This window comes from Cygnus atratus, chromosome 14, assembly GCF_013377495.2.
Source record: "Cygnus atratus isolate AKBS03 ecotype Queensland, Australia chromosome 14, CAtr_DNAZoo_HiC_assembly, whole genome shotgun sequence".
NCBI classification, from domain to species: Eukaryota; Metazoa; Chordata; class Aves; order Anseriformes; family Anatidae; genus Cygnus; species Cygnus atratus.
In genome coordinates this window covers 5,902,295-5,919,726 of record NC_066375.1, presented here as the reverse complement: position 1 = coordinate 5,919,726, position 17,432 = coordinate 5,902,295, and the positions used below count along the sequence as shown (strand labels likewise).

At 60.0% G+C, this 17,432-nt stretch overlaps 2 protein-coding genes across 5 annotated transcripts in view; both read left to right on the top strand.

Moving 5' to 3' along the window:
- Nucleotides 1-2,494: 2,494 nt before the first annotated feature.
- LOC118260558 (zinc-binding protein A33-like) lies at nt 2,495-9,543 on the top strand. Its single transcript, XM_035570911.1, is given in 6 exon segments — nt 2,495-2,500; nt 8,009-8,219; nt 8,609-8,643; nt 8,809-8,917; nt 9,028-9,128; nt 9,130-9,543. Coding segments are annotated over 6 exon segments (876 nt in total).
- A 3,948-nt stretch (nt 9,544-13,491) lies between these two features.
- Nucleotides 13,492-17,432, top strand: part of FLT4 (fms related receptor tyrosine kinase 4) — a 55,361-nt gene continuing 51,420 nt past the window's right edge. For 2 of the 4 annotated variants that reach the window (XM_035570943.2, XM_035570946.2), the window contains exon 1: nt 13,597-13,716. In XM_035570943.2, coding sequence (XP_035426836.1) covers nt 13,659-13,716 — 58 coding nt within the window. In that variant the 5' untranslated portion in view covers nt 13,597-13,658. Of the gene's footprint in view, nt 13,717-17,432 lie in introns of all 4 variants that reach the window. The other 2 variants (XM_035570941.1, XM_035570942.2) reach the window with 2 other exon arrangements.

Sequence of the window (17,432 nt, the reverse complement as noted above, 5' to 3'; positions counted from 1 at the left end):
AGGAGCAGAGGCAGCACCAGGAACAAGGTTGTGCTGAAATACCTGAATGATCTGATACTGGGATGACAGGCACCAGAGAGGCAGCGGGAGCACTGGGCTGGCCCGGGACTGTCACAGCCCTGCCTGCTCCAGGGCAAGAGGGGACAGGGACATTGAGGGGTCTCCAGGACAAGGGCAGGGAGATGGGCAAGAACAGCCCAAATAGAAAGTGATTAACAGGGCTCGTGTCCCACCGAAGAGACCATGCTTCAGCTCCTGGCAGCAGATAGGGACAGGGCTCGTTTGATGGGGCTGCCTAATGCTTGGGAGGGTCTGCCCCGTCCAGCCCTTCCCACCTGGTGGTCCCCATGTCCACGCAGACCCCAGTGCCTCCGCACACCACGGGCGCCTTCCTTCAGCTGCTGTTTCTGCAAGTCACTGCACTCAAAGCTTGGCTAATTTATTAGAGGGATGTTGCTTGTTGTTTGTGTACTGAGCCAGCTAGAAAACAGCTTCTGCAGAAGAGGATAATTGCAGTCAGATAAGCTCTTCGGAGCCGGGATTGCAAAAATATGATACATGGTACACCAGCAGTTGTCCAGATAAACCAGGAGTCTAGCTGAGTTTTTGGGTGGGAGTGTGTTTGCTGGTCTGTCACAGGCTCCCTGCCTGACTTTGGGCAAATCGGGCCATCTCTCAGCTCCCCACAAGTACAAGAGGTGATAATAGGGGATTACATGCTCCAGGGGGCTGGGTGCTCGGAGGTGCAGCAGGACAGCTGCGAGATGCTCCTGCTGCCCTGTGGGATTTCTTTCCGAGTCGCCCATGTCACTTCAGCAGTGATGAGAGCCGTGTGTGCTGCAGTCAGGGCCTTGCCCTCCCAGGCTGGATGCTCCCACTTCGTAGCGCCACGGTGAAGTCACAAATCTGCAGCAGCCTGGCACTCCTGAGCTGGCAAAGCACGATTGCCATCGTGGCTGTGACAGCAGGAGCGGGCAGAGCTGGGTGCGCTGATGGCAGCCCCGGCATGAGCTCTCCCTCAGTGTCAAGGCTGAAGGCGATGCAGGTGTGAAGGCAAAAAATCGGTGTATGGCATGTTTTCCATGGGTTTGGTGCTGTCAAACAGCACCAGCTTGGCAGGAGCAGGATCTCTACCTGGTGATGCTTCTCTACCTGGTGCGCATCCCTCCCGCTCCTTTGGGGACCACATCGCTGTGACCCAGAGCTGTTCACTTGGCATGCTGCTGCACAAGGGACAGGTCCATGCCTGGTGCAGCACTGAGGGGTTGTCCACAAGGCCTCTTGGCTCCGTGTCCCCCAGAAACGTGACTTGTGAGCCACTGTCTGACACCAAACCCCTCCCCAGAGCAACAGCGGTGTCCCCAGGGCACGAGCGGAGCACGCACATGCTGCGTGGGGACGGTGCTGGGGAGCACAAAGCCTTATAAAGGCAGAGCTCCGGGTTCGTCCTTCTTTCAGCTCTTCCAGGCGATGAAAAGGACAGCTCACAACCCTAATTAGCTGGGACACGCTAATACCGCTGAGCTTCCTTGGCCAGCACATTTGGCACGAGGAGTGCGGGACGCTTTCCAAGCAGCCGCTCAGGGGAGCGCGTGCCTGCAATTCATTATTTGATGAGCAGTGTTTCCTCTCTGCCTCCACTGAAGAGCTCAGACCAGACACGAGAGGGAGGTGAGTCTGTAGCTTGCAAATCCACTCGGAAAGCCACTTCATGCTGGAGAGAGAGGAGGCGTACTTCTCCCCAGGCATTAGAGGTATTTAAGGTGCCAGGGGAAATGGAGCTTTGCACAGCACTTCCCGTCGCTGCAGCGCGTGGCACGCAGCTTCCCAGGGGGAAAACCATGCTCCTGCAGGGCGACATTCCTGTGGGCAGAGGACACGCAGCCTCCAGGGACGCCCTGGTCTGAGGACCCAAGTGGTGTGTGGTCATTTGCAGAGCCAGCCCTGGTAGCAGCAGAGAGGGGAAGGGTGGTGGGGCCCTGGCGCCGTGTTTGGGGTGGGTTATTCCCTGGGGTGGCAGCCGTCCTGTGTGAGGCTGTGCCCCAGCGCCTTCCCCTGGAGAAGATGCAGCTCCCGAAGAGCTTCAGCCCGCAGGGCTGCGGGGGACAGAGACAGATAGCAAGGATGGCTGCCTCGCTCTGAATTCCTTGGGTTTGTGAAGTGCTGGTTCGGCTTTCACTGGGCAGAGGTAAGAAAATGGAAGGGGAGAGGTGGAGCAAAATGCCACGGGATGCTTTTAAATCCTGCCTGGGCTCACAGGACGGTGCCTCAGGGCTGAGGCCGCTGAGCTGCAGGTGCTGATGAGCCCACGTTTCTCCAAAATGAGAGCTTTGGAGCACAGCTGCACATTTCTGGGATAGCAAAGCCCAAGGAAAATGCCATGAGGGATCATTTATACCCAGAAACTCATGCTTTGTATGAAAGGCTGCACTGAGAGATCTTGGTCTTCTTGCAGGGTCTTCTACAGAAAAATCCCTTGGATTTTGAAGACCGCATGACGGTAAATGAGTTCTCTCCATCTCCACTGAATGATTTGAAGATTTTTCTTATGTGACACCTGGGGGTGCTGTAGCAAACTGGGCTCTGTGGCCATCTTTAATGCAGGCGATGAATAGAGCAAACAGCCTGGAACCAGCCGGGGAAAAGCAATCCGGGGATGCGATGTGACCGCAGGGCTGGATTTCTCAGCTGCTGTGTGCTGACCGTGGAATATGGATGATAACCCACAAAAGACTCGAGCACCTTGAGCGGCCAAGCCTGTCCAGCCAATTTTGCAGGCTGAGCTCACGACGACCTTTCCCACATCCCCGAGGTCTGAAACCCCAAAACCAAATGTCCAAATGCTTCGGGCCCTACAGAGGCAGTTCGAGGTGTCTGTGAATGCTCAGAAACCTCACCGTGAAGCAGGTATCTGGGTGCAGCAGGGGAGCACCACAGAGCATCCTTCAACCGGGGACTGGGTACGGGGCTGGCAGGGGAGCTCAGGCATGGCCCATCCGGAGAAAGCTGAGCAGACAAATCTGTTTTGGCTAAGACCTGTGCTGTGTGTGGAACATCAGAGGGGCTTCGTGCACAGCTCAGAACAAACAGGCAAACAAGCGGCAGCCAGAAATGTTAATATTTGCAGAAACCTCCTGGTTTTGGCGCCTGGGCGTGGGGAGCTGGAGGACGCGGGTGGAATGCAGGAGAGGATTCCTGGCTGCCGGAGGGGCGGCGTGGGGAATCTCACGTCTCGGCCTGTTGGGGCGCCTGGCAGGCCAGCTCGGGATGGTTTACACGAGGAGTCCTGGGGAGAGAGGCCAGGCTATGAAGTTCAGCAGCCCCTAGGAACTGAGCTATTTGAGCATTCCTGGAAAAAAAAAAAAAAACAAAAAAACAAAAACAAAAACAAAAAACATCATTAAGCAGCATTCATCCTCCTGTGGCTGCTCCAGACTTGTTTCCTACATGCCATCACCAGCGGGCTGTGGTCAGCCCTCCCCAGAGCTCAAAGGCTCAAAGGAGCCCCGGTCCCATGGTGCAAAGTCCCTCTACGAAGTATGGGATGGACTGGTCCATGCTGACCCCAACCCTCCTCCATGAGCTCCTGGTCACAGGAAGGAGAAAATGACACCGACGTTGTTTTCATGGCATGGTAGGGATGGTTTGAACCTGTTCAACACCTCTCACCATCTCCATCTGGAGCTCACCTGGACCACGGCGGCCAGTTCAGCGGTGCTTGGAACCAGTCAAAAGTCTCCAGAGCACGAGGCTCTGGGCTTGGTGTCATTTGGGCCTGGGAAGAGAAAATATTGGCAAACAATGGCCTCCCCCTTGGTCTCCTCCAGCTATTTATCCAAAGATATCTTATCACGGAGCATTGCTTCATTTCCTGCTTGCTTCTCTAACCAAGCCCTTTAAATCGTGTCCCCACAGCCGAGGTCATGGAGGGATGCATAAGATCTGTTAATGGTGATGCGGCCGTTACCTCGGTTCACCCCACTTCTTCTTCTTCACTTTTTCCTTTCTGCTCCCATGTCTTCCTCCCTCCTGGCCCCAGAGCACAGGACAGGGCTGGCAGCAGCCACCTGGGGATGTCACAGGTTGGTGATTTCTCCCAGGCCAGCAGCTCCGTCAGTCGGGAAGCACTGGCTCCAGGTTGGGCAAAGCGTCCCCATCCTTGCCACAAAGAGCTAATCCCCAGGGGAGCACACAGAGGAGACTGGACTTAATGCAGCTCAGTGTCTGAAAAGTGGAAATAAGGATCACTGAGGACTGCCAGGCACTAGGAGAAGGACTGATCGCCTTCTTGGCTGTATTTAAAACAAACTCCCACCTCCGGGCTTTCAAGCAGGCGGCTGAGCTGGGAGCTACCAGGCGCTGCTGCTCCCCGTTCCCTACAGCCCCACCACGGCCACCACCTCACCCGAGGCTGGGGGCTGGAGGACCCCCAGGGAAGGGGCCGGAGGCTGCAGGGGATGCAGAGGAGTGCAAGCGCTCAGGGTTTATCTGCACTTTGCTTTGGGACAAACAGGGAAAGCCAAACGTAAAATCCAAATCCATCTCAGCCCTTCACCTCCTTCCATCCCTGAGGCCAAGCAGTGCTGCTGACACTGGTCCCTGTGGGGCTGAGCGTCACAAAAGCAGGTTCATTGCACAGAGAGGAGACTGCGAAGGGTTTTGGACTCAGCCCAGGAGCTTTCTGCCAGCCCCGTCCCAGTTCATGACATCCTTCATCTCCCCAGTGCATTACCAGGCTCTCCAAACAGCGCTCTCAGGTGCCAGCCCAGAGCACGGAGCCTCCTGAGAGGAGCGCGCTAAAAAAAGAAATAAAAACGTCTCGCTGCCAACTGAAGTGAGTGCTGACAGGAGGGAGATGCCAGGAGCACTTAAACAAGAATTCGAGACCGGGGGACGCTCGGGCGTGTGTTTTCAATTGGCAGATGGGAGCCGTGCTCACTGGGAAACGACTGCCGCTCGCTGTTAGCTTCAGATCTCGGAGCTGATGGCCCAGGAAGCTAAACGGCCGTGAAGAGGACATCCCCACCTGTATCACAGCCTTCTTCTGGGCTTGATGGATTAAGGAATAAGGCGCCGCTCCTCCTTTGGCTCCAAAGCCTGCGTTTGCAGCTCAGACCTACTCCTGCTGCACGTCAGCTGAGCTATCCCAAATTCTGCTGGATAAGGGTAAAGCTTAAGTTATCTGGGTGCAGGGGGGCCTGCAGCTGCCTTTGGGGTGTGGAGACGTGGGCTGGGGGCTGTCCCTTCCCTGGGCTCTGGATCAGCCCCATGGGCAGGACTGCACACTGCCAGCACCGCAGGCATGGGGACATCTCCCAGAGTTGCTGGGGGAACCTAGCACAGCACGTTCCAGATCCTAGCCCAAAGGCAATTATTGATGCTTTTACCACTGTGCGGAGACGTATAAGTAATGGAGTGTGTCGCTGCAAGCTGTAGCAGGTCAGGGAGCAGCACCCCGGCTCGCCCTGGGCTACATGTGCAGGGCTGGACGTCCGGTCTGCTGGGCTGCGTGTGTGCGCCTGGGCATAATCTCCAAAGCTCCCCGAGAAATGGTGACAAAGGCAGGAGTTCAGAGGCTGGACACGGATGACGAAGCCATTTCCCTCTCAAAAGGATGCAGCCAAGCAGATGATTCAGCCTCCATCCAAAATCCACCGGCTCAAAGCCGGCTATTTCTAAGGGACTGCGTGGCAGGAGGAGGACACACACCGCCAGCCCCTCTCGTGCTGCAGCACGCCAGCTTGTGCCTGCTGTGCCTGTGGTCACCGCTCCCGGCACGCCCCAGCCCGTTCACATGGTGAGATCCAGCCTGCTGGAAGCACGAAACTCCTTGAGTGTGGCAAGCAAGGTTTTGGCTGCATTGCCACAGCTAAGCAGAGGTTGCTCGGTCATCCCTGGATCCCTGTGTCATCCCCAGTGTCATCATCCCATTGACATTCCCATGGGGACCAGGAGAAGCTGTACAGTCGTGACAGAGACACTCAGCCTGTGGGAAACTATCCCTGCCCAGAAGTGCTTCCTATCCCTATGAGCCTGGGGAGCACAGGGCGCTGAGCATCCCTGTCCCACTGCCACCTCGGGGCCAGGAACAGGAGGGTGCAGCCAGGCAGCCTGGCTCAGCCAGCCGCAGCAGGTTCTGAGCCCCAAGAATAACCAGGTTGGGGCCAGCAGCATATTTGGGCACAGCGTTTTGGGGCTTGTTTGCCTTTAGGCCCAGTATCACCAGCTCTTGTGATTTTTCTCATGTGTCCGCCAGTGTTTGCTGCATGCCACAACACCCCAGGGCCTGGCAGCAGCTACAAAGCTACAACCCCCTGCGTAGTGGCAAGGGTTTGGTACCGGGGGGCCATAGGGGTGGGGAATCCCCCCCAGGCTCAGTTCGGGAAGGACGGCATCCCGTGGGAGGGACCCCACGTGGAGCAGGGGCAGAGAGTGACCGTGAGGGAGCGGCGGAGACGAAGCGTCAGGGACTGACCGCAGCCCCCATTCCCTGTTCTCCTGCGGTGCTCAGGGGGGAGGAGGTGGAAGAGGGTGGATGGGGGGAAGGCGTTTTTGGTTTCTTTCCTCTGTTTCTCACTTCTCTAGCTTGTTAGTAAGAGGTAATAAATTTTATTAATCTCCCTACTCTGAGTCTATTTTGCTCGTGATGACAATTGTTGAGCGATCTCCCCGTCCTTATCCCAACCCCTGAGCCCTTTTTGCCGTATTTTCTCCCCCTTCCCCTTTGAGGGGGGGGGAGTGAGAGAGGGGCTGAGGTGGGGCTCGGCCACCCACCTGAGTAAAACCACCACACCCTGGCAAAGGGAACGCAGGGAAGGGAAAGGGAGCTGAGGCAGGACAGCCTGCCCTGTGCCCGTTTCCATGCTCTCGCTGCTGCGCACTGGGAGCAGCGCAAGCAGCGCAAGCAGCGCAAGCAGTGCAGTGGCACGCCACTGGGGCAGGGCGGTGCAGGGCCGTGGTGTGTCCGTGCCATGCCATGCCGTGCCATGCAATGATATGCAATGCTGCATCATGCCGTGCCGAGCCGTGTATGCAAGAACCTGCTGTCACCGAATATTCGGAGCAGGCTTTGAGAGGAGGCACTGAGCACTGGTAATGCAGCACGGTGCTGGGCACGGTGCTGGAGCAGAGCTGCAGGCTGAGCAGCCCGCTTTCACCCTGCAGGCTGCTTCTTTGGGAGCATGGTTAGTTCTTGACAGCCGTAAAAACCTCTCGTGTGTCTGAAGGGCAGGCGGCAAGGCAGAGGGAGCTGGGAGAAAGCAGTGGCCTTGCCACAAGGACTGTATTTGGATTCATCACGAAGCTCGGAGGGGATGTGATGAGCCCGAGTGTTTCTCCCTGGGCTCGTAGTATCAGGCTGCCTACTTATCACTGATCTCTGAAGTGAGAACAGCCACAAACTGAGCTTCCTTCTTGAGTGACACAGAAGTGTTGGAAGCCAAGAAAGGGAGAGTTTAAGGAAAGCATAAGTGGTTTGTAGGTGAGATAAAACTGAGGGTAGATGGTTGTCTGATCTGGTGCGTCAGCACAAGCATCTGCTAAGGCAAAAAGAGGCTGGTGTGCCGTGGCTGGTAAAGCTGGAGGTGTGCTCTGGGTGAGATTGTTTTCCTGACGGTAGAAAGGGATGTACATTTCAGCAAGCACTCCTCAAGGAAGTAAGGAGGGCTCAGATTGCTCTTAAAGACTGGAGAAAAAAAAAAAAACTCTGGAAAAGTAAGAGCTCCAGTACTGCACATAACCAAGTTATTGGTGGTGTAGGAGCAGGCTGTGAGCCCCCAGCACATCTGAGTGCAAAGATTTTTTTTGTTTTTTTGACCAAGCTGTTGGTAGAGTCCGGTTTTCCCCATGGCTGTGCAGACTCAGATGTTGTCCAGTTCTTCCAAAAAATCGTGGTATGTCTGAAACTCTGATTTCCAGGACTTCGTGAGCAGAGTAACAGGCGCAGCTGTATCACACATTCATGTGTGCTAGCTGCCAGGCTCATCTTCTGCCTTTTCCCTCTGCTCAGAAAGCATCTGGGGAGCTGAACTTCAAGATCCAGGCAGAGTTCACTCGCCTTCATCAGATCCTGGAGGAAGAGGAGAGAGCTGAGCTGGCAGAGCTGGGCGAAGAGGAGGAGCAGTCACTGGTACGGCTGGAGGAAGGGATGTCAGCGCTGTGCAGGGACATGGAGCATATAGAGCAGACCCTCAGCAAAATGGAAGAGGTATCATTGTTGGAGGGGAGCATGCTTGGCTGACCCTGGCATGAGGCAGAGTGTTTTAGGACCTAAGTCTGGGATGGAGAGAGTCTTCAATGAGCATCAGGCTGTACCTGGAAGTTGCTCTTGCTGCCATCCCTCTGGATTATCTGCCTGATCCCTTTGAGTCTGGAGGCTTTAGCCACAAGGGATGCAGTGATTTAGGTGTAACGAGTCTTGGGAGCTTTCCTCCTTCTGTCACCTCCAAGAAATCACCTTGGCCTCAGTGCCCGGCCAGTTTCCCCCAGGGTGGCTGGGTCCTGGGGACTTGGTTCCACTCTGTGACAGCAGGAGGCAGGACAAGGAGTTTATTTGTGCAGCTGCATGAATTACAGACAGTGACTGCTAATTCTCTCTGCTCCTCCCTGCAGGTGGAGAGCCTGGATATCAGGTACATGCCTGGCATGAAAGAAGCTGATTCCCTTTTCAGGAGCTTATCTCTGTCCCTGGCTGGGACCATGTGGGAGAGGGATCTTATCTCGAGTTTTAAAAGCATCGCAAACTGCTCAGCAAACAGCTGGTGCTGTGCCAGGTGGGGGCTGGTCCCCAGCACATGCTCCCTGGGGAACATGAATGTTGAGACCGTGCCAGCCTTTGACCTGCAGCACTACCGGGACAGCCAGAGTGGCTCCGTGCACTACATCTTCTGGGGGCAGGTGCTGCAGCACGTCTGCCCTGGTGGGTGCAAGGGATGGGTGCGCTGCAGCAGCGGGATGCAGCAGAGGGGCTGGGGATGCTCTGCAGATGGAATTCACAACCTGTAAACAATGTGCTTGACACCTCCACAGCTCCGGCCCCACTCGCCTTTGACCCTGAGACAGCCCACCCCAGGCTGGTTTTCTCCAGAGGCCTGAAAGCAGTGACAGAGTGGAGACAAGCCCAGCCTGTCCCCCAGGAGCCCCCAGCACTTCCAGCAGCGCATCAATGCCTTGGGCTCATGCACTTCTGACGGTGGCCAGCACTACAGGGAGGTGTGGGTGGGAGGCAAGCCCAGGTGGGACCTGGGGGTGGCTGCCGAAACTGTGGACTGGGTGGTGAAGGTGAAGCTGTGCCAGAATGGCTTCTGGACGCGGAGCCTGAGGAACAGGACGGAGTACGGGGCCACTGTCACCCCCTGGGTGCGCCTGGCTCTCCTGAAAGTGGGGGTCTTCCTGGACTGCCAGGAGGGCACCGCGGCCTTCTTTGATGCCAGGGACGTATCCCAGCTCTTCACCTTCCAGCAGATCTCAGCGGAGAGGTACTGCCCCTTCCTCAGCCCCTGCTGCAGCGATGGGATGGACAGCGTGAGCCTGTGCGCCTTGTGAGCACTGGGGGGAATGGGGTGATGTGCCCCAGAAAATCCCCCTCAACGAGGGATTTGGGCTGCCAGCCCTTCCCTGCTTCTATTCTCGTGTGTAAAAGCAGCAAAGGCCGAGGGAGGTGGTTGCAGAGCCGGGGGGGAGATGTTGCGGGGTGCCCCCGGCTGCTCTGTGCCCGCCGGCACCGCGCGCTGGGGACGGGCTGCGGGCTGGCGGCAGGGGGAGCTCGGCGCACAGCGCTTTGGTGAGCATCAACGACCATCAGAAAGGCTCCCGTTGTGCCTGCCGGTGACTGGGGGTCTGCGGGGTCCTGCTCTGCTCTGGTCCTCCCGGGGCACAGGGCAGCTCTGCTCCAGCCTGCGGCACGGGGGGCACAAAGCTCCGGGGGGTGCTTAGGGTGGGGGCGAGGGTGCGGCAGTGTTTGGGCTGGGGCTAGCGCTGGAGGCAGGGTGGGTTCTTCTGCATTCAAGCAGCTGGGGGGTTTGGGTGCTTTTCTGATCCCAGTAAGGGGCTTGGCCTTAGGAGCAGTGGGTGCCACTCCCTTGGAGCACTCCCCAGCCACCGTGCTGAGGCTTTCAGCTTTGCGCAGCTCCGTAAGCCAGGTGTGAGCGGTGCTGGCAGCAGGACCAGCATTCTGCAGCCCGGTGAACAGCTTCACCTGAGACCCGTGCTGGAAGCACTGCCCCTGGGCGATGGCAGCCTCGGGCTCCCGGAGGGGGAATGTACCAGGTTTTGGGGTTGCCTAATGCCCATCCCGGGGCAGGAGGGCACTTAGTGCTCAGCTGGAGAGAACAGAGCATGGCCCCACGCAGGATGAGTCCCCAGGTGCTCAGGCAGATGTGCTGCTGAAACCCAGCACGTCCCTGGTCTGCACAAAACCACAGGCGAAGTGGCAGCTGGCCCTCAGGCGCGGTGACAGCGGTGCTGGCAGGAGACGAGCGCAGCCGGCGGGGAGGAGGAGGAGGAGGAAGAGGAGGAGGAAGCAGCCGGCTCTGCTGCTCACCCCTTCCCATCCTTCCGTGCGTAGCTGCGGCGGCACGGGCTGCGAGCAGCTCGCCGCGACGTGTGCCGTCGCTGCCACCTCCTACACCTTCCCGGTGCCAACGGCAGAGCTGGCGAGCAGCAAAACCTGCTTCTCTCCAACGCCTGGGCTGGGTGGGCTCCCGAGGAAGCACGTCCTTCCTCCTCCTCCTCCAGTGACCACAGCGTGCTGCTCCCAGCCAGAGCCCCGTTTTGGGGTGTAAAGTCCTCGCCTGGCCCTGCTGGGGGGGAGAGGCTCTGGCAGGGAGGCCGGGGGCTGGACAGCCTCTCCCGGCAGGGAGCACGGGCGCTGTGCTCGTACGTGCAGGGAGACCTCTGCTCGGAGCTGCTCTACGCGCAGCCTTAGCCTGGCGTGTAAATACTGCCTGCCCCTCAGTGCTATCTCAAAAACGCATTTTGCTAATAAATGAAGCAGAAACCCCAGGCTCGGTGTGAGGGCAGTGACCGTGCGGCCCGGCCCTGGGTTTGGGCAGGAGGGGCTCGTGATGGGAATGGCCCCAGGCAAGCCGGGTGCTGCAGGGGAGAAGCACCCACCTCAGCTCCAGCACGCACTACCCGAGGAACCTGCTGTGTTTTCCTCGCAGGTCACCTTCTCATTCTGTCCCTGGGTGTGCTCGGAGCCACCCCGGTTTGGCTTTTGCACAGCCGTGTCTCGGGCTGTGACATGTCCGTGTGACGTGTCCGTGTCCTTTATCCTGCACTTCGGGGAAGCCGTTGCTCCCTTGGGTGCCCCGTCCCCCTGTGCTGGGAGGGGGGCAAGATGTTAAAATAAGATCCTTTTGTTTCCCAGGGCGGCAACAATGGAAAGGTCCCATCGGTCCCACAGTCACCCTGTGTTTGTGATGGAAAATTCCCCGTTGCGGCGGGGGTGAGCCCTCCCCCGCGTCCTGCCGTTAGATGGCAGCATGGACGGGCTGCTCCCAGCGTGGCATGGTGCCACGTTCGGACTGCAATGGGTGGAGGAGCCAGGTACCAAAATCCAATGGTTTTTGGGGTGGCAGAGGAAGCCCCCAGCCCCAGGTCAGACTCTTCTTACACTCAAGTTCTCCAGGCAGCCCTTGGGCTGTGCGTTTCATCTGGCGTCTTGCCCCTGCGGTGGAGCAATGTGATTCATCCCTCTGTCACCATGCACACCTCGCTGCCTCCCCGTTCCCTGCTCGTGCCTCAGGCACACGCCGCTGCCAGGTGCTCGCTGTGGTCCCCAGAGCAGGTGCTGCCCCATCTCTGCTCGCAGCCTCAGCGAACTGATCCCACAATCTCAGCTCTTCACCCCACGGTGGTGCTGCCCCTCGGCTCTGCCCCGTTGCCCCATCTCCAGTTCCACTGGGGAACTTTAAAAATCTCTCTCCAGAAGCTTCACGGGCTTTGGCACCCACCTGGGATAGAGGGACACCGACACTTTCCACTCCTTCAGGATCGAGGAGGTGGGTGGTTCAAGATGAGTGTGCTGAAGAGCAACTTCAGGGTTAAAATCTCATTAATTGGGCCGGGGGGAGCTGGGTATAATAACCGCTGTGGCTTGGATTCCCTCTGACAGTGCCAGGAGAGGGACAGGGTGATCCCTTCCACAGGTTTGGCAGCAAGAGCAGTTGAGCGCACAACAAGTTTTCCTGCCTTTTAGAAGCCACAAACACATGGTTCTCATTCAGCCTCCCTTTTTTTGTGTGCGTGTCTACAAGCGTGCATAATCAATAACCCTCCGGGGCGCAGCATGGGGCCATGTTTATTTATCTACTCTGCGCTCGGTGGGCGCGTGGGCAGGCGGCCAGGGCTGTGCCCACCGCGCTGGGGCTGTGCCCTCCGTGCCGGGGCTGTGCCCTCCGTGCCGGCACACTCCCGGAGCTCTGCCATCACTCCTGACCACAGGGCGTCCGCAGCCGGTTCGCAGCCAGCCAGAGCTGCTGGCGACGCGGGGGCAGCGCCGCTGGCACACGGGGAGCCGTGCCGTCCCGCTGCCAGCACCGCGGCGCCCAGCGCCTCCAGGCCCAGCTGGCATCCCACCGCTGCCGCCGTCCTCTCGCGGGGAGATGAGCGCGTCCCGGGGTGTGAAAGATGGGTTGGAAAGGGAAAAGGAGAGAAAAGAGGAGTCTCTGGCGGTGCGTGGATTTGGGTGGATGTCCAGTCGTGGGGTTGTGTGTATGGGTGTGGTGTGCCCTGACAGTGAGGTGTGCGGCATGTAGCGGTGCTGGGAGCATCACCTGAGGCTGGTAGCAGTGTGTGTGGGTGGATGGCACGAGTGGGGGTCCCTAGCGCTGTCCCACATGAGCAGGGGTGTGAGCATGCACACAGGCGTGAGAAAGCATGTGGGCACCTTTGGGTGCCCCCCAGGGTGTGCAGGACTCCGTGCCTGGGTGTGCGCACATGGGTGTGGGCTTTTGGGGAGCGTGCAGGCAGGCGTGAAGACGAGACACACGTGGCATGTGCTTGCTGATAGGAGAGGGCATTTGTGTGCCTTCCCCCAGGTCGGAGAGCTTGGGCTGCACACACAGGTGCACACATGGAAGAGGGCGGCGGGGGGATGTCTGCATGCAGGGGTGGGTGGGATGCCCGCACCCATGGAGGAGTGGATGCGCATGGGGGATGCTCACAGGTGTGGGTGCACACAGGGGATGCTCACAGGTGTGGATGCACATGGGGGATGAACGCAGGTGTGGGTGCACACAGGGAGATGCTCACAGGTGTGGATGCACATGGGGGATGAACGCAGGTGTGGGTGCACACAGGGAGATGCTCACGCCCACGCAGGTGTGTATGCACACAGGGGGGATGCTCTCACCCCCGCAGACCTCGCACTCCCTCCCACGGCCCCGCCGGTGCCCGGAGCCGCAGGTGCGCCCCCCCCACGCCGCCTCCCGCCCCGCCCCGCCCCGCTCCGCCCCGCCGCCCGCCCGGCGCCCCGCGGGCTCGGCGGAGGGCGGCGGGCGGCCCGGGCGGGCGGAGGAAAAGGAAACGGCCCCGGTGCTCCCTCCCCGCCCGCCGCCGCGCGTCGCCGCAGCTGGGGCGCGGCGGGAGCAGAGCTCGGGCGCGGGGCGCTCCGCACCGCTCCGCACCGCACCGCCTGCCCGCCCGCAGCCCCGGAGATGAAGAGAGTTTGCACGCTGCCCCTCTGGCTCTGGCTCGGCATTGTCTCGGAGGCAGGTGAGCAGCGCTGCGGGAGCTGCGAGGGCTCCGTGCTCCGGCCGGGGGGATGCGGGCTGCCCGCCCGGCACCTGCAGAGGAGCCGGGGACCCGGGGACGGGGCTGCCCCGACGGGACGGGCACCGGGGTTATTCCCCCACCTCCGGGTGTCCCCCGGAGCCGGCAGGGAGCGGCGCTGCCCTCCTCGGGGTCTCCGATCCCCGCCGCGTCCCGCCCCGGTGGCCGCCAGCCCCGACGGGACGCGCCCGGTGCCCGCCCGGCGTCCCCGACGGAGGGGACGGGGGGACACCGCCACCTCCCCGCACCGGCCCCGCGGGAAGGAACCGCGCGGGACTCTCAGAGCAGGGATTTGTCCGCGTGGAGAACCACCGGAGGCCGGCTCCCTGCCCGGTTTATTTCTTTTTCGTACGCAGAGGCATCGCTGGGGAGCGCCGGGCAGCGCGCTGGGGAGGAAGGCACCGGGAGGCGGTGGTCCGTGCGCGCCCTCCGGTCTCCCCGTTGCCCCCCCCCCCCAGCCGCTCGCTGGCGGCTCTGCTCCCCCTGGGAAGCCCCCCAGGGCAGGTGGCTGGTGAAACGCTTTCCACAGGGCTGGGGGAAAAGGCTGGTGGGCAGCGAGCTGAATCCCTGGGCTGTGCGTGGCTCAGGTGGCTGCTGGACCGCGGCACAGACGGGGCTACGGAGCCCTTTTGGGGAGTGGGGGCTGTGGGGCAGAGCTGAGCTGGGTGGGCTCGTGTGGGTAAAGGACTTACAGGAGGAGAAAGTTAACCGTGCAGGAAGAACCTGGAAAAATAGATTTCGGGAGTATAAATGGAATTTTCTCTCCCCTCAGCTCAGTGACTCACTGTCACCAGCGGCGTTTGCTGCTGTCGTTGAGACGAGCTCGCAGGCGGGCTGCAGGTCTGGCCGCAGTGGTGCAGAGGGGTGGTACGGGCAGCATCGCTGAAATTGGGACCGTGATCACGCTCTGCCCAGAACCCCGCAGCTGGTTCTCGTGCCACGGTGGGCTGCAGGAGCTCGGGGAGCTCCCGGAGGCAGAGCAGGCAGCGACTCACTGCTGGTGGCATCGCGGCAGGAGCTGCAGCTGTTCAGAGCTCTCCTGTTAGCAATTTGTAAAGCAGCGTGTGGCTGTCTCGGGTCCTTTCATCTCCCAGAGGTGCAGGGAACAGTGCCTGGGAGGCTCTGGACAGCGTGTGGCTGTGGGAGGTGTGGGTCTCATCAGCGTGGGGCTTTGCGGGGCTTTGAAGCTCGCCAGCACTGCCTGTAGTGCAGCAGTGAAGGGCAACGTGGAGCTCGAAGGGGGACTGAAGCCCCCTTTCTCTGCCTTTTTTTCAGCTTTACCTGAGACCAATTTTAAGTGCGTATACCCACATCCTCCTGACTGGGTGCAAATATTTACCCCCCTTACAAACAGGGACAAGAGCGTGAGATTGTTCCACCTGGGGAGGATGAAATAGTTCATCTGGGGGCCATGAAGGGTCTGTTCTGGCTCTGCTTTGTGCATCCTGCGTGTTCCCGCACCCCATCACCCTGTTAAGCTGGCCATTGCTGGGAGGTGACGGGCTCTTACTTTACCCCAGCTCCACGGTGCCCCTGGGATGGAGCAGAGCCAGGGCGCTGCCCTTTGCAGACAGCGTGATGGGGAGAGCATCCCAGGGATGCGTTCCCGGGGCTCCAGCCACGATGCTGTGGGTGCAGAGGAGCGCTGGCCACCCCACAACCAAATAACCCCACCGCAGGCTCCAGCTCCCTGCATGGAGCACCGTATCCCCTGGGTGGGAGGGAAGGGACCCTGCTTGTGTAGGACCCGAGCCGACTGCGCTGGCGGCTGCTGCCTGCCCTCCTCCACCAGCACGCGGACCTCCCCGGCTGGGTGCGCCAACAGCCCCGCCTGGCCGTGCCAGCAGCAACATTTGCGTTCGCAGCTGGGATCCGAAGCGGTCGCTTTATTGCGAGCAATAAACACGGGCCGTTCCAGCAACACCCTTTCACGCAAAAGCCCAAGTGCGTGCAACGAGCCCCGCTCTGCTTTAATCCAGTCACTTGGTGGTGGTGAAGCAGAGCCAGGGCCTCAGAGGGGCAGGTGGGCGATGGGAGTGCTGCAGCCCGTGGGGCTTGGGGAGGGGGCAGCCACAGCCCTCGCGCCCCGCTGCTCGCTTAAGGGTAACTTTGGATGAATGGGCTGCTATCGCTGCCCTGGGATTTGGCTTGGGCACGCAAGCCCGCGGCTCGCTGCCTGCGCAAACAGCCACGAGGATGTTTGTTGCTGAGCTCGATTTGACGTCTGGCCGGGGTTACGCACCCCCAGCAGCACAATGTCCCCGGCCAGCGTGGGCCGGGTGGGAGGGGGCTTCCTACAGCGTGGCCCACCCTGCTGTGCTGCCCCTCGCCTGTGCGCTCGGCTCCACGCGAGATCTCCGTCCCGCAGCCACGCAGCATTTTCCAGGGCAGGCGTGGGAAGGGCAGGTGCTCCCGGCCAGGAGGGAACAGGCTGTTCCCGGCATCCCGGGGCAGTTCCTGGGGAGGGAAAGGGAGAGCGGGATCCCACGGGAACGGCGGCAGGAGGGGGCTGTGGCCTGGCAGCTGCTTCTCCAGTGCCGTGAGAGGCATCTATGGCGCCTGGGGTGTCGCTTTGCAGAACGGCTGCCGAAGAATTGGACATTTTGATGGGTGCCAGGGTCTCGGTGGCTTTGGGGAGCAGTGTGAGCCTGTCAGGATTCACCCCACGGAGGTGTTTCCAAATGAACGTCACCTCCATCTGTGCATTCGGGATGCTGGGCTGAAACAAGCAATGGGAGCAAGGTGGGGGCCCCCAGTTTTGGGGCAGCTGGATATTTATACCAACCACAGCTGCAACAAGCCCATGGCGATGGGGATCCCAGGGGGCCCTGCAGGACCAGGGAGAAGCAGAGAGCCCCGCAATGGCCGGACCCCGCTGCCCGTGAGTGGAGGAGAGTGGTTGAGGTTTCCGTGTGGGGAATGACTAAACACCACAGGGCTCTTCCGCTGGGCAGGACGGGCTGGGCACAGCATGGAGGGCAGCAAAAATCACTGCTCGTCAGGAGAAGGCAGCTCCTGGAGGGTCACTGCAGTGGGAGGATGAGGAGCGTGGCACCATGTGGGACAGAGGCACCTGGGATGCATCTTGCCTTAAGCTCTTGCATCTCCCCACCCGGGGGGAGCTGGGCACACAGTCCCAGGAGGGTCCCACGGAGAAACCCACGACCTGGCACGGGGCCGGGGCTGAGCCTTGCCCTGCACCAGGGCTGGGCTTATCTTTAGCCCTTCATTAGCAAAAGAAATCCCGCTGCAGCTGCACTGGCATCTAGTGCCTGGTTAAATTAATTCCAGGGTTTTATTGCCCCTGGCTACCCCAGACCTTTGTTTCTCCTTTCACGTTGTTACAAGGGAGGGTTCTCCGGATCCCAGGGGGGCTCTTTCACTCTGGTCAAAACAGTTCTGATGTTTTCGGCACAAAGTATTATTGCCCATCTGCGGTGCCTCATTGTTAACGTGAAATAGTGGAAGCGGAGATGGCCCACGGTCAAGTCGGCGAGGAGGCGAGGGCCCCGCAGCCCGGCTCAGCCACTTGTTTTTGGAGCAGCCACGGGCAGAGATCTTGGGCTTGAGGTGCGAGTTCAGCACAGGGAGGGTGAAAGCCTGGCCCCGCGGCAGCCAGTGGCGAAACTCCCACCGAGTTTTATAAGCTGAGAATATTA